The sequence below is a fragment of the Crotalus tigris genome, unplaced genomic scaffold (assembly GCF_016545835.1).
Source record: "Crotalus tigris isolate CLP2741 ecotype Arizona unplaced genomic scaffold, ASM1654583v1 scf7180000017683.1919423, whole genome shotgun sequence".
In the NCBI taxonomy this organism is placed as follows: domain Eukaryota; kingdom Metazoa; phylum Chordata; class Lepidosauria; order Squamata; family Viperidae; genus Crotalus; species Crotalus tigris.
This window is the reverse complement of record NW_024096563.1, coordinates 786,560-802,882: the sequence shown is the minus strand read 5'-3', so window position 1 is coordinate 802,882 and position 16,323 is coordinate 786,560. Positions and strand designations below refer to the sequence as shown.

At 43.2% G+C, this 16,323-nt stretch overlaps 1 protein-coding gene across 7 annotated transcripts in view; it reads left to right on the top strand.

The window, feature by feature from the left end:
- CCDC33 (coiled-coil domain containing 33) overlaps positions 1–16,323 on the top strand; it is a 100,683-nt gene that overhangs the window by 8,978 nt on the left and 75,382 nt on the right. For 6 of the 7 annotated variants that reach the window (XM_039337558.1, XM_039337557.1, XM_039337559.1 and 3 more), the window contains one exon: positions 15,997–16,160. In XM_039337558.1, the coding sequence (XP_039193492.1) occupies positions 15,997–16,160 (164 nt within the window). Of the gene's footprint in view, positions 1–9,072; positions 9,310–10,834; positions 10,904–15,996; positions 16,161–16,323 lie in introns of those variants that run through there. The other variant, XM_039337562.1, reaches the window with a different exon arrangement.

Sequence of the window (16,323 nt, the reverse complement as noted above, 5' to 3'; positions counted from 1 at the left end):
ATCTCCATGGACAAGCAGGTTGATGGTTCAAGGTAGGAAGACATCCAGTGTGGCAGAAAAGCAGAACTACACACAAATGGATCCATCGCCACCTCTTTATCCCGGCTAAATGCAGGGCCCCGATCCTTCGCCCGTGTCTGCAATGCAGCTCTTTGTGCTGTTCCCTGGTTTGGTTGGTCACGGGGATCCGACGGTCTCAAGCTTTTCATGGGGAATTCATAGTATGTGCTAGGAATCTGAGGTCCTGGACCAGAATGTGCTGCAGAGGGGAATTAGAAAGGGATTAGCGAAAGCCGCAGCTGAGGCGGGGAGAGCAAGGGCTAACAATTTTTTTTTAAAATTCTTCATCAAATATGTCCAGATAATGTATTTACAGGCATGAGCAGGGAGGCTGAGCTGGTTGCAAAGGCGCCACTTGTGGAAAAGACATTTGAAATGAGTCGGTTATTACGATGCACAAGAGAACTTGAGCGTGAAGCAAAGACATCTTATCCTAACCCTTCTGCACACTGGAATAGATTAAATTGTGGCACGAGAGTTTTGTGCCATCAGGACTAAAATCTTGCTTCTTTCTAATGGGTTTGCCCTAATACAGGTAGTCCTCGACTTACGTTCATTTAGTGCAGTGGTTCTCAACCTGTGGGTCGGGACCCCATTTGAGGTCGAACGACCATTTCACGGGGGTCGCCAAACAACACCGCCATTTTTTCCCCCTTTTCCTTAGCTGTGCTCCTCCTTTTTATTCTATTGGCTTTTGAAAGCCAATAGAATAGACTATCTTGAATAGAGTCTAATTCTCTTGGCTTTCAAAAGCCAATAGGAATTGTCCAGGCTGTCTCTGCCCTGCTGAGCCTGCCAAAAGTCCCATTCTGCAAACGGTGCTGCACCAGTTGAGTAGTCCTCGACTTACGACTGGTTGAGTAGTCCTCGACTTACGACCGGTTGGGGGTCGCGGCATTAAAAAGGTTGAGAACCACTGATTTAGTGACTGTTCGAAGTTACAATGGCACTGAAAAAAAGCGACACGGGACTATTTTTCACACTTAGAACCATTGCAGTATTCCTGCAGTCACGTGATCAAAATTTGGATGCTTGGCAACTGACTTGTATTAATGACGGTTGCAGAGTCCCGGGGTCACGTGATCCCGTTTTGTGACCTTCTGACAAGCAAAGTCAATGGGGAAGCCAGAGTCCCTTAACGGCCGTGTTACTAATTTAACAACTGCAGTGATCCACTTAAGAACTGTGGCAAAAAAGGGATGCATAATGGGGCAAAACTCACATATCAACTGTCTTGCTTAGCCATGGAAAAGACCTTCAAAGTTCCGTCCAACTTTATATTATTATTATTATGGATCATCGCACAGTCAGCCAGATGTTCAGACTGGATTTGGCATTTTGTCTACCTATCGAGTCCTTACCCAGGACCTGGGATAGGCAGATGTGGATGTTTGATGGTATTACAGATATCGTCGCAGGATGGAAGCAGTTCCTAGTAAGGCCACCTTTTGCAATTGACTAATAGTGAATTTGTCAATGCCAATGGTGTTCAAGTGGTGCTCCAGTTGTTTTTGGATTGCACCCAAGGAGCCTATCACTATTGGTACTACCCTTGCTTGCTTTTGCCACAGTCTTTCTATTTCTATTTGTAGGTCTTTGTATTTTGTTATCTTCTCCAGTTCTTTCTCTTCTATTTTGCTATCTCCAGGCACTGCCACATCCACTATCCAGACTTTTTTGTCTTCTTATCGACAATTGTTAAGTCTGGGGTGTTATGTTGCAGGTGCTTGTCTGTTTGAATTCTGAAGTCCCAGAGCAGTTTAATTTTATCATTTTCTATGACAAACTCTATTTTATGATCCCACCAGTTTTTGTTTACAGGCAAATAATAATAATAATAATAATAACAACAACAACAACAACAATAACTATTGTTGTTGTTGTTGTTGTTGTTGTTGTTGTTATTATTATTATTATTATTATTATTATTATTATTATTATTATTATTACTATCATTCATAAACCATCTTCCAAAGCAAGGCTTGGTCTTCTCCTTTACTTTTTTTTTTTTTTTTTGCAAATCTTGAGAAATTCAACGTGCATTTTTTTTCTGGGTTCATTCCCGAGAAACCCAGGCTGGGTACCCACAGGAATGAGTTAAGTGACTTAGAATTTAAGTGGATCATAAAATGAATCTTATTACAAATGTCAAACCCTTACTTAAGCAGAGGAACGGGAGCCAAGCTGATCTATGAAGGCAGAATGTACCAGCAACTTTCAGCCAAGCGTCTTGGTCTTTCCTTCTGGGCAGATAGTTGAGGGAACCATATTGACCTTCCTGATGGTGGGAGAGAATTCTCCATTAGGCCTGTGATGGATGATCCTGAAGCCTGCCTCTTGTTCCCAACCGTGTTGCCTTCTTGATGGATTTCTCTAGCTGGTGGCTGTCATTCATCATGCCTGTATTGATCCCTGGGCCTTGGTGGGTTTACAAGAAATCCTTAGCTGTTCAGGGATTTGTCATGAAGACTTTGGCAATTCTTGATGGGATGTTCACCAATTCAGGGGAAGCCCAGCAGAGCTAAAAAAAAAAAGGGGGGGGGAATATGCCTCTTAGCCAAACATATGGGCCTTGTTTTCTCTGGGCTGCTTAAGTGTATAGATGCCTCTGATCGGCACAATTTGCAAGCTGTTGTGATTCCATGCCAGCCTGTGCTCCCAACAGCTGAGTCTGAGGAATCTGAGAAGGAGGTGGAGGAGGAATTTGAAGGGCCATCAGGGGCAGAGGGAGGCTCTGATGAATTACAGGACTCACGGTTTGATGCAGAGCCTGGGCCCTCCAGTCATGTTCCTGATGAAGCTCAGCTGTGTGAGGAGAATGAGTCAGACTCGGAGGACTCACACCTGATGGACATGCTAATTGATGCACGCACACGTCGTCAATTAGCAAGAGTAAATCAGCAGCAGTCAATACGGCAACTCAAGGGTAAAAGGAGAAGGCGCTGAGAGGCAACGCCTTGGGACTGCTGTATAAAAAGAGGAGGTGTGGGCGGTGCTGGTTGCTGAAGGCAACCATTTGCAAAATACTTCTTGGAATCCTGGTCTGTTCGTCTTGCTTGTGACTACTCTTCTGTTTGCATCGTGTTTCCTGTGGACTATTTCCTTCATTTGGATTGAGTTTTGCTGTTTGTGTTTTGGACTATTTGGCAGGTTTGTCACCCATATTAAAAGGGGTTTGTTTTGTTTTAAAGTCTCCAGCCTATTTTATCAACAGGGGTTTGGTCCTTGTGCCTTTAACAAGGACGGCTATAGGCTGGGATAGAACACAAGCTTTGGAAGGGTTGTCAGGCCAGGGAGATGGATTCATCAGCAGTCCTGTGTTGAGCCAGGATGGAGACGATGAAAAGGCACCACCACAACCTCTTTGCCAAGCGACACCCCCTCCTCCCCAAGGCCAGCTTGAACAAATGATTACTTAGGCTCAGTCTATGCTGTGCGCACTTTTCCATATTCCAATTTCGAGGTACAAAAGCAGGCTGGGAAGGATAAAAGAAAGGGAGAAGGTCAAACCGCAGGTGAGAGGAATGGGGTCAGCCACAAGAAAATGCAAGGGGGGAGGGTTAACCTGAACAGGCTGCCTGGGGGAAACCCCCCCTCCTTTGATACCCTGAGCCGCAATCAGTTGCAAAAACTGTAATGCATTAAAGAAAGGTAATTATGAGGTATTCACGACAAGCTCCTTTTCAGGATAATAATCGCTCAGCTAGTGACAAATGTTTGCCCGTGCAAGACACTTAAATGGGCTTAAAAGGGGAAAATTGCTTTCTTTTTTTTAAATACATTGGAAGGGGGGATGCTTTCTATTATATAGAGAATGGGAAAGCAGGGAGGAGGGGGTTTTGTCAGAGCAGGGCTGACAAATGGAAGGCTGGTAGAAAGAGAGGGGGGAGAGACAATGGGCAAGGCATGGAGCCAACCTGGTTTAATTATTTGCCAGAGAAATTGGGGCAATTTTGCACAAATGGAGTGGGATAAATGCCACGAGAAAGGATCCCTCCACAGGAGGTGTCCAAGAATCAAAGTTGTTCCTCTCCCTTAGATAAATGGCTCAGTTCATTTTTTTTTCTTGGGAAATCTCCCCCTGGAATTTACAGAGAAAGTCAAGATAGAACCAACCCGCTTGCCACCAAAGAGTTCCTGAGACAGTGTAGAGAGCAACATTTGATGGCGCTCACACCCTCTCAACCACATTGTGCAATTGCTCCCAAGTGATTAATATGAAAAAAAAAAAAAAAAGGATGAGCTCTGTGGCAGAAACCAGGATAAACCCATAAGGATACGGTGCTAGTTGGATTGGCGACCCTCCCAGCTGGTTTCTACCAAGCACGGTTAATGGGAAAAACTCGATTCTTTTAATTTGCTCAAGGACCATGGCAAAAATTTAAAAAAAGTTGTTAAAATTGGGCGTGATTCTCCCCATGACTGCCTCTCTTAGCGATAGACATTCCGATTTCCATTGTGATTGTAAGTCGAGAACTATTTGAATAAAAGAAGGGTGGGAAGCCTTTTGTAGAATACAAGTGGCTAAATTTCGCCTAAAGATAGTTTACTGAAGTTGGGGTGGTTTCCCCCTTCTGTGGCCTTGTTCAACAGGGTGGGCTTGTCAGCTGAAACTACACAGTGGAATAAATATTAGCTTAGCTCTTTCTTACAAAAAAGCGTTCAGACTACCTGAAATATAAACATGGGATCTGGTGTCTGCTGAGTTTAGTCTTCTTCTCACAAACAGTTCAGCATCGAAGTAACCGACATCATCAAAAAAGCCATGATGGGATAACAAAACATTCAGCAAAGGTCCTGCAGTCTCAACTCTGAGCTAGAGTCAGTCCTTAACTTAAAAACATTCATTTAGTGACGGTTCGAAGTTATATAGGAAGTCCCCATCTCTCCTTTCTATTTTTGCAGCCTTCTTCTGCCTCCATTGTGAGTAACTAATTTGTGTTAAATTATCTCTCCTTGGTCCCATTCAGCTATTCATCGATGCTGCCTCCAATTATGCAGCGTTGATAATTGCCGCATCATCTGTTTTGTTTCCGGAGCTGACATCCAATGAAGTCCCAGGGTTTTTCTGAGGCTCCTTGATTAAAATTTTCTTTTCCTTAGGTCAGAGGTTGGCAAAGGAACAAACACATCAGCCCGCTAATTGCTTTCTGCAAGAAAACTATCCCGGTATGTTAAGGGCCTGATCCTTGCCAAGTTCCTCTGAGTAATTCAAGGATTGATCCCACCTCTCCGGGGAAAGGAGAGAGGAATGGATAGGAGAACAAAATGACCCTCTTTTTAAAAATTTCCCTCTTAAAGTTAATTGCTTTCCCATTGCTCCACATCCTTTCTTTCCCATTTCCAAGAGATGAATTCCTTGATAAAATTGCTTCCTAAGTTTCAATTAAGTGGAGCCAGGATGGAGCCCACACCATTCCAGTTAGGCATTAATACACCTTCAAATGAGATTTCACAGCCTTAAATCTGATTATTTGGAGCACTAGGGTTACCCTAGAGAGCACAAAGGAATAAGGGGGAGACTACCCACTCACCCACAAACCTCGCCTTGCAACTATTACGTTTCGCAAACATTGAACCGAATCGTAATGTAATTCAACCCACCTTGCATTTTTGTCTGTGTTGTGAGAAAGAGCGAAAGGAAAGCATGGCTGGGTTGCTAATGTTCCTTTTTGCACTCCAGGAAACAATCAACCAAAATGGGGAATGCAAGAACTTAAAAATCCTTTGTAAGTCTGTCTGGGGACAAATAAACATGGCAACCTGCTAAAGATTAGAAAGTAAAAAAAAAAAAAATCTTTTTGCCATCCATTGCTATTCTATGATATAATTTGTGTAGACTCAGAGACTTAGAAGGAATGTTGGGGGTCTTGTCCAGCTGAAGGTCCACCCATCTCAAGGCCCCACTATTCCTCCTTATGTATCACTGTTTTTTGAAGAAGACCTAAAACATTTTAGTACTTGGTGTTCTCTGAGCTTGGTTGTTTTCTTGCAGACGTTTCATGACCCAACTAGATCACATCATCAGTGCTAGAAGAGAGGGGAGGGAGGGAGGGAGGAGGAGGAGGAGGAGGAGGAGGAGGAGGAGGAGGAGGAGGAGGAGGAGGAGGAGAAGGACTGTGGGAACTTGGTGTTCTCTGAACTTGCTTGTTTTCTTGCAGACGTTTCATGACCCAACTAGATAACATCATCAGTGCTAGAAGAGAGTGGGGTTTGCAGAGAGGAGAAGGAGAAGGGAGGGAGGGAGGGAGGGAGGGGGAGGAGGACTGTGGGATCCTTGGTACTCTCTGAGCTTGCTTGTTTTCTTGCAGACATTGCTGAACTAGGTAACATCATCAGTGCTAGAAGGGAGTAGAGGAAGGGGGGGAGGAGGAGGAGGAGGAGGAAGAGGAAGGAGGAGGAGGAGGAAGAAGAGGACTGTGAGATCCTTGGTGCTCTCTGAGCTTGCTTGTTTTCTTGCAGACGTTTCATTACCCAACTAGGTAGTGTTAGAAGGGAGTGGAGTTTGCAAGCCACTTATATATAAACAGGGAACAAATTGCTCCCTTCTAGCACGGATGATGTTACCTAGTTTGGGTAATGACACATCTGCAAAAAAAAAACTCCAACCTGCTCAGCGAGCACCAAGGACCCCTCAGTTCAACGTTGAGTTATAAATATTCTCCTTTTTTAAAATTTTAGTAACCAAGGACCACATTCAGGTTTTTGGAGAAGTGCAAGGACCAGTGGAAATTCAGATAGGTGGAACTTTATTTTCCAAAGGGCAAAGCAAGGATTTTCAGGGCTCTCCCATTGAGTGATGGGGTGGGAGGGGAAATTTGAAGGGGGGTTCCATATTTTTAAAACTATTTTAAGCCAGATTTGGAACTTTCATTGCCACATCTATGTGTTTCCCGTTTTGAAAGGATTTTTAGCACTGGTGTTTGGAAAAGATGGGAAGAACAAAGAAAATCAAGAGATGTCTGTTGACTTCCTATAACTGGTCTAGCATAATTTTGTCCTCTTTGTCAGAAACTGGATTTGTTTTTCTTCTTCTTGGGCACTTCTTGTCTCTCTGTTTTGTTTATGTTTGTTTCGGCTATATTTAGTTCACAGAAGGACTTTTCATCTGGTTTTACTAGTGCCCAGGGAACCGTTGAGTTAAGGAAGCTTACGTTGCAGTCACTTCATCTTCATATTATTTTATGAGGTCTCCAGAGAAGGATAAAGCTTGTGTGTTGCAAGGACAGATCATAAATCACGGGGGAAGGTCTAGGCCTCGTTGAAGGAGATCTAACAAGAAGAGGGACTCCTTGCTCTGTGAAACACACTCTGAGGCCATGTGATCAAGTTGGAGAAACCGATCACCAAAAGTTCTGGAATTAATGGAGCCAACTGATAAAGCGTTAAATCAGAAGACTCACAACCAATGCAATTGTGCAAGTACTTTGCCGTGGCTTCCTGAGCAATTTTGTAATTCTGAATGTGACAGACGACAGAAACACATGTGCAAATTGGCATGGTGATTGCTGTGAATCTGATGTCTTTTTGATTATAGCAGAATAACAGAGTTGGAAGGGACTTTGGAGGTCTTCTAGTGCAACCCCCTGCTCAAGCAGGAGACCCTATCCCATTTCAGACAAACAGCTGTCCAGTCTCTTCTTAAAAACCTCCAGAGTTGGAGCACCCACAACGTCTGAAGGCAAGCCCTTCCACTGGTTAATTATTCTCACCTTTAGGAAATGTCTCCTGAATTCCAGGTTGCTTCTCTCCTGGATTAGTTTCCATCTGTTGCTTCTTATCTTGCCTTCTGTCGCTTTGGAAAATAGGTTGACCCCCCTCTTCTTTGTGGCAGCCCCTCCACAATACTGGAACACCGCTATCATGTCCTTCTTTTAATTAAAAAGGAAATTGTAATAAACTCCCCACTATTCAGAATATGGCTCTTCTTCTTCTTCTTCTTCTTCTTCTTCTTCTTCTTCTTCTTCTTCTTCTTCTTCTTCTTCTTCTTCTTCTTCTTCTTCTTCTTCTTCTTCTTCTTCTTCTTCTTATTCTTCTTCTTCTTCTTCTTCTTCTTCTTCTTCTTCTTCTTCCTTCTTCTTCTTCTTCTTCTTCTTCTTCTTCTTCTTCTTCTTCTTCTTCTTCTTCTTCTTCTTCTTCTTCTTCTTCTTCTTCTTCTTCTTCTGCCATATCCATTATCGGGCATTGGCGATCATGTTGGCGATCCTGTTTTTATCAGCAGCCGCACGAAAAAGTGCTGCTGAGTTTTGTCCAAACCAGTCCCTTAGATTTTGAAGCCACGATGTTCTTCTTCTGCCTGGACCTCGTTTGCCTTCAGTCTTTCCCTGGAGGATTAAATGGAGCATGCCGTATTTTTCTGGGTGTCGCATCCCATGTCTCAAATATTCTAATTTTGGTTTTTTAATTGTTTTGATGATTTCCCTGGGCTTTCCCAGGTGGCTTATCACCTCCTCATTTCTGATCTTGTCAACCCAGCTTCTACGTAACAGCCGCCTGTCAATCCACATTTCAAATGCTTCCAGTCTCTTAGGTGGCCTTCTGTCAGAGACCAACTCTCTACTTCATAGAGCAGGATAGGAAAAATAGAGCATCTGACAAGCCTGATTTTCAGTCTTAGGCTTATGTCGTGACTGCAGAAGAGCTTTTTCATTTTGAAGAATGTTGTTCTTCAAAATACACCCCTAGCTGACCCTCTCTCAGTCCATTCCCTACACTTCAAACACAAAAGGGCTGTAAGCCTTGGAAGTTGGGTAGCATCCTCCATCAAGTATCAAACAGGAAGTTCATGAGAAGGTGCACAGAACGCCCACGTCTGTTCTTTATTGCCCATTTTGCTGGGAAACCACTCTATTTTTTTTAAAAAAAATCTTTTTAAATATACTCCAAAGGCCTTGGTAGTTGTCAAGGTGAGATCATGTTGGCCGCGGAAGAATGAAGCCGATGACATCACAATCAGTCAGTTGTGACGGAACCGACAAGCTTCCATTCTATCCACAGTTCAGCAGGCACTTTCATTCCTTTGTCAAACCTCCACTGATGATGGAGAAGCTCCCTAGAAGCTAGAATGGAGCATGTCCTCTTCTCTTTCAAAGGGCTGGAAGCAATCGTGATGATAAAAACTGCAGCTGGGTCACCCTTTCACACACAAAAAGTAGTACTGTAAGAAATTATTCTGAAATAACAGACAACAATCCGGAATTGCCCGTAGAAATGGCTGATGAAACGGACGAAGAGATCTATAACTTGGAGGTGAGTTCACCTGAGTCTCCAGATGCAGAGGAATGCCACAAGAATGGGAAATCCAGAATTGTGCCTTGTGTCATATTTGTCCAAGGAGGGGAAGAAAAGTTGCGTTAGAACTAATGGCAGTGGGAAAATAACAGAATAACAGAATTGGAAGAGATTTTGGAGGTCTTCTAGTCTAGCCCCCTGCTCAAGCTGGAGACCCTATATTATTTCAGACAAATGGCTGTCCAATCTCTTCTTAAAAACCTCCAGTGATGGAGCACCCACAGCTTCTGGAGGCAAGCCGTTCCACTGGTTGATTGTTCTCACTATCAGGAAATTTATCCTTAATTCTAAGTTAGTTCTCTCCGTGATTAGTTTCCATCCATTGCTTCTTGTCCTGCCTTCAGGTGCTTTGGAGAATAGGTTGACCCCCTTCTTCTTTGTGGCAGCCCCTGAGATATTGGAACATAGCAATCATGTCATTCCTAGTCCTTCTCTTCATTAGACAAAATGTACCCAATTAACATGGTTGATTTTTGCTGGGACCCCAAATACAGGAGGAGAGAAGAAGACATGATTAAATTCTTCTGTACAATGTCTTTTCCTTATTTGCCTTTGTAAAACAGCCTCTTGAAGGCACACAGGCCCAATATTTTCAAGGAAGATGTTACACTTGGTTAGAGTGAACCCCAAGGGAGGAGAAGAAACAGGGAGACTATTAAATCTGGTCAACCAAAAAAACATGGTAGCTGTGGATTATAAGGCTATGGCTGCTTCTTGACTTTTTGTATGCACAAATACACACAAACATAAAGAGACCTCACAGATGCTTCTGTTTGGGGCCCAAGAAATAATATATATACATATATATATATAAACATATATATATATACTAATAACGATATTAAAAATAAAAGAATGATTCCTGGGTGTATTCATATCAAACCACAAGCAAACGTGATCACCAGGAAAAATTGTAAAACTGTAAAAGTTTTAATTAGATAAAAACACCAATATTTATGTTAATAGGTTCTCCCATCAACCTGTATGAACCCTGACGATGTTGGCAGTGGCCAACGAAAGCTTGGTGTTTTTATCTAATTAAAACTTTTACAGTTTTACAATTTTTCCTGGTAATCACGTTTGCTTGTTGTTTGACATACATATATATATATGTCAAATTATTTTTTTCCTAGGCAGCATAGGGCTGGCTAGAAATACTGGAAGCCACCTTCAAATAAAAGGTGGTTGGTCCTATTAATTCAGTTTCTGTGTCTTTATCATCTCAAACCTTTTTTGTACCACTTTATTGGATGAAGAATCCTAACACCCTCGAAGGCACACAAACGGGTTTGCAAAAATCTTGCAATGTGTGCGTCTCTCCAAGTCTCCTATATAATTTGCTGATATGAACCAATTTTCTCCTATGGTCCTCCCTTAAGGAATTCCCGTTCATGTAGCATGAGATCTCTCCCTTTTACCAATGCATGTCTCTGAGAATGGTCTCCTATTTTGCTTTCTTTTTGGGGGACCCCGGGGATTTCAGAAAAAATCGGACCACAGAAAACCCAACATACGAAGTCGATTCAGTTTCTTTTCTTGGGGAGCCAAAAAGGTAGGTTAGAAATATTATGTAATTGTAGATTAGAAATATAATGTAAACTGGGAGCGTCTGGTATGTGTTTTAGGATGGCACCAAAATGACCAGGGTTTTCTTTTCCTTTTATAACTATTTCATTCCTTTCAAATTCTGTTATTGGTTTTTTGCAGGGTAAGGAAGAGATATTCAAAACAGCTACTTGTTTGTTTGTTTTTTTAAAGCCAGGAAATTAAAATCTCCTTTAATCTCCTTTAATACTCAGGGATGTTTATCTGCCATTTTACTGGAGAGCCACTAAAGATTTGTGTCATAACACATTATTTGCACTATATGACATTGCTGTGTTAAATGCACTGGCCTAACTAGGTAATGATCAAAGAAGATGCATTACAGTAAGCCATTTTATGTAACCTAATAGATCAAGAGTTTGTCTGATATTAGGTTGTTTTTTTTTTAAATGAAGCTTATTTTGCAAGAAACCCCCCCCCCAAGCAATAGGCTTACGCAAATGCAGATTAAACATTTAAAGATATCCAATTCTTGATCTGATGGCAGGAATAAAAATGTGATGCATTTCTAATAGACTCTGTGGGAATAACGCATTAAATAATGACGCCCGGCAATATGTTTAGAGGTATATCAACAAAAGGATCTGAAGAAACTAGGTTTGATCTATCTCATAAAGGCGCTGATCTGTCTCCATTTCCCAAATGTCTGAAATTGCTTGATCAGCTTCTCAAACGCCTCCAGTGCGATGTCAGTTTTGCAAAAGGCTGTTATTTTTTTCCTGCACTTTCAAACATTCCTTCCCTCCATCGTTTTCGCTCATGCTTTGGAGAGGAGCGCTAAGAAAACTCAGGGATGCTTCCAGTTTAAAACCTGACCCCGGGAAGGAGAAAGAGAGAGGGGAAAAAAACAAACCCAAGCCGGAGGCAAGAGTAAATAGAGAATATGCATTCAGCTGTTATATGGGTTTATGCTTGGCTTCTTAGGAGAATGAGTACAAATTGGTTGTGCCAAAAGGAAGGATATAAAGGCACGTCTTTCCAGCAGGGTAGAATTGCACAACTGTTCTCAGGAGCAATTCTGGGTCTAAAGAGAGAAATATCAGAATAATTTAAGGGAATCAACAAGGACTTTGTTATGGGTGAGGATAGAGAAGACAGAAGAGAGGAAGTCCAAAGTAGAGTTGTCTCATGAAGTTTTCAGGCACGGATATTGAACGGGTCTAGCCAAGAAGATTTTGGAATGAACAAGGTTGAACCCTGCAATGGACAAGAGGTAATAGCTTTGCACGGGTGGTTTGGATCTTAGGATCTCCTTCGCTGCTAGCAGAGTATTTCCTATTATTTATAGGGAGGGTGTCCTAGAAGAGGTTAAAAAAATATTCAACTATGCTACAGATCTGAGCTGCAGTGACCCAGGTATTCTGGGAGTTATACAAGGTTGTTACCTACAATTCTGTGGAACATGAAATGGACCAAGAGGAGACTTTATGAAAAGATTACTCCATATCTAGAGCATCCTCAGTGAGAAGTTTCTTCCTCCAGTGATCACTAGTCCTTCCTCCACACCCTGAAAAGGACCTCCATAAATACAGTATTTCTCCATGGATGTCTACAAGAAGGTCCTCCTTTAGGCAATGTGTGTCCTCCTCAACTCTTTTGGAGAAGGACGTATAGGGAGAAGATGGAGACCTGTTTTCCATCTCCATTCCTTCCACACTGTCCTCCTCAACTTGATGAGAAGATCTGTGGAGACATTCTTGCTATTACAGACAAAGGATCTCTGAGCTTGGTTGGTTTCTTGCAGACGTTTCATTACATAACTAGGGAACATCATCAGTGCTAGAAGGGAGTGGGGTTGGTTCTCTGTTTATTTACAAGTGGCTTCCTTGTCAATGTTGGTGGGAGAGTATTCTATGTATTGCCTTCTCAGGAGCCCCTCTTTCATTTTCTAACTAGAGAGAGGTGGTTTCCATATGGGTATGAAGTGTTCTAATCACACCGCCTTGTTTTCTCCTAATGTGCTGGACCAGCCTTCCCTGAGGCAGAGTGAGTAGAAAAAAGAAGGAGAGAGAAATAGCCAAAAAGGTCCCTTGGCAGTTTGCTACAGTTCCCCTCTGTAGGAGACCGAACTCTAAGCATGTCACACCTGATCTCCTGAATTTAATCCCTCTAAACTGCTTCACATGCAGTCATATACATGGACTTCTTTGTCACGTCCAAATGCCCTCTTAATAGATTTTGCGGTCTTCTCTTTTTAAATTGCAGAGCACAAAAGGTTGGTAGTTTGGAAGTTGTGATGGGATATGAGAAGGACCTGGGGCATCAGGAGGAAGGGCTACAGAGTAGACACAGATTGTGCTATAAAAGATATCTCGGCTCACAGAAAGAAAAGAGGCGTGGGAAGCATCTGAGAACGGACTCTCCCTAGTCTTCTGGAAAATAAATATAAAGGAAGGGAGAAGATCTATGGAGATTCTCAATCATCCAGGTCATGGTTGTCCCAAAGGTGCCTTTTCCCCCCAAAAGGGAACTGGACTTTCTTGTTTTTTCCAAAAGGCAACGGGATTTTCTTGGTTTTTCCAAAAGGCAGCCGGACTGCCTTGGTTTTTTTTCCCCTTGAAAATGTTTTGCTTCTCATCCAAGAAGCTTCGATGAAGAACTGAAGGACTCAAGAAGCTTCTTGGATGAGAAATGAAACATTTTCAAGCAAAACCCCCCAAGAAAGTCCAGTTGCCTTTTGGAAAAACCACCTTTGGGTAAAGGAAGGGAGGAATAGTCGCAGACTTGCAACATTTTATTACTGTAGTCTTAAAGTAGTGTTAGTGCACCTGGTTTGTGCTTATGGTTTGGACTACCTCAAAGGGCTGACAGATGCTGGACAAAGACCAGGAAATCTTACTTCAAATCCTTCCATTGCAGCTAAAAGACCTTTGGAGACTTGGGACCAATTGCTAGCTCTCACGTCCATCCACCTCACACATTTTGGAAATTTCACATTGGATCAGGAAGGTCCTTATATATGATCCTTTGGAAGAAAGAGAGCAAATGCATCAATAAATAAACACCCATTTCTCTCTGTTTCTTTTAAGGTTTCATCTTTTATTCATTTCTCTCCCCCTCCCCCCCTTCAATGCCCAGAGGACGTCAGCCTTTCCTTTCACCACATCTCTATTATTTGCAGACCATGGACCAACCATGGCTACAGGCCTCCCTGGGGACAGATGCTCTCGCGCCCTGGGTGACTTCTTGGTGTGGTTGTCTAGTCAGCTTTGGCAACAGCCGGGTGTAAGATGGGAACAAAAGAATTGGCCAGTAATAGCCAGTAATAGGAGCCTCGGTGTTGAATCGACTGCTATTGTATAATGCAGAACTTCCTGGAAAGGGCACCAAAGAGATAAAAGCTTTCTGGGTCGCCCTGTGTGTGTTTATGTGTGTTTGTATGTGTGTGTATGCATGCTTGTGCATGCGCTATGAAGAACGTAGCCACCAACTCCTTTAATACATCATGAACTGGGGAAAAGACCAGTTTTTGCTCTTCAAATCTTCCTTCCTCCCTCCCTCCCTTCTTCTCACCCTCCCTCCCTCCCTCCCTCCCTCCCTCCCTCCCTCCCTCCCCCCTCCTTTCCTTCCTTCCTTCCTTCCTTCCTTCCTTCCTTCCTTCCTTCCTTCCTTCCTTCCTTCCTTCCTTCTTCTTATTGTATGCTGAGCAAAAGTGACTGCTCTGTTTTTATCTCATCAGGAGCCAGTCACTATCTCTTCACCTTGTCTCCTATAACCTTTGGATGTAACTGAGTAGTAATTGCTTAATGCAGCCTGGAAGCTTTTAGCCTCAGTCCTTGGGTTGGATGGATTAGAAGCAACATGTCAGGTGAACATAAAATGCGGTGGAGATATTTCTCGGAAAAGCTAGCAGTGGCCCCGGTTTTCTACGACTACCATCCAGAGATGCGTATTTTCCAGTCATCACTACCAATCTCCACCATAGCTCTTCACGGAATAAAAGGAGGACTTGAAAGGAACTGTTGGCGGGTGGAATAATTTGGGGTAGCCAAGCATCTTCCTTTAGATCAGGGTTTTTCAAGGGGTGCCCAAGCTCTTGGGAATGGCTGTCGATGAGGCGCTAATGAAAAGGTGATGGAGAGCATCTTCCCCCCTCCTTCATTTGCAAGTCAAGAAAATTGAAACGTTTAACTCTTGCCTACCTTTTCAGTGTCTGTGGATTTATAACACTGTAGTTGTTAGGATTAATAGTCTCACGAAACAAAGTATGAAGCTTACTTCCTTCCTCTTTCCCTCCCTCACTTTCTTGCCCTTCTCCTTTTTCCTTCCTTCCTTCCTTCCTTCCTTCCTTCCTTCCTTCCTTCCTTCCTTCCTTCCTTCCTTCCTTCCTTCCTTCCTTCCTTCCTTCCTTCCATCCTCCCTGGTTTCATTCAACAACTGCAGCAAGTCCCTTAACAAGAGTCTCGCTAGGCCAGTGGTTCTCAACCTGTGGGTCGGGACCCCATTTGGGGTCGAACGACCATTTCACGGGGGTCGCCAAACAACGCAGTCCGCCATTTTTCCCCCTTTTCTTTAGCTGTGCTCCTCCCTTTTATTCGATTGGCTTTTGAAAGCCAAAGAAGAGACTCTCTTGAATAGAGTCTAATTCTATTGGCTTTCCAAAACCAATAGGAATTGTCCAGGCTGTCTCTGCCCTGCTGAGCCCGCCAAAAGTCCCATTCTGCAAACGGTGCTGCACCAGTTGAGTAGTCCTCGACTTACGACCGGTTGAGTAGTCCTTGACTTACGACCGGTTGCGGGTCGCAACATTAAAAAGGTTGAGAACCACTGCGCTAGGCAGTGGAAATTCTAGTTCTAACTGTGGTCATAAGTTGAGGACAACCTGTAACTCAACCGAGCTAGATGCTTCCATCTCCTGTAGTCCTCCCTCCGCAGAGCCTCTCCTGCTTCCAGAATTGGAGCTACGGATGTGATGGAGCCGGGGGGGGGGGGAACCGATGGGGGGAGATTTCAACAAACTTGCTATTTCTTCCTCCGTCTGATGGAAGATCAGACCTTCATCCACAGAGTCCAAATATTTCTCTGTCTTCCATCTGGCAGGTGAAAGAGGATCCAGCTGGACCAGGACAACCTGCGTTGACGTCCCACACAAATGACTGGCACCTGGCAAATCCCGAAAAGGAATCCATCACCTTTGTCCTCCACAGTGCCTCCAACCTGCCCTCAACGCGCAAGGGGAATGCCCCCCACCCGTATGTCATTGTGTGAGTAGCGCTCCCTTTTCAAACTTCTGCAAAGATTCTGAATCTTGCCTTGTTTTTCTTTATTATTATATTTCTATCCTGCCCGTGTTATTTTTTATAAATAAGTCAGCCAATAATACTCATCCCTCTTCCTATTTTTCCTAAAACAACACACACCCCCACC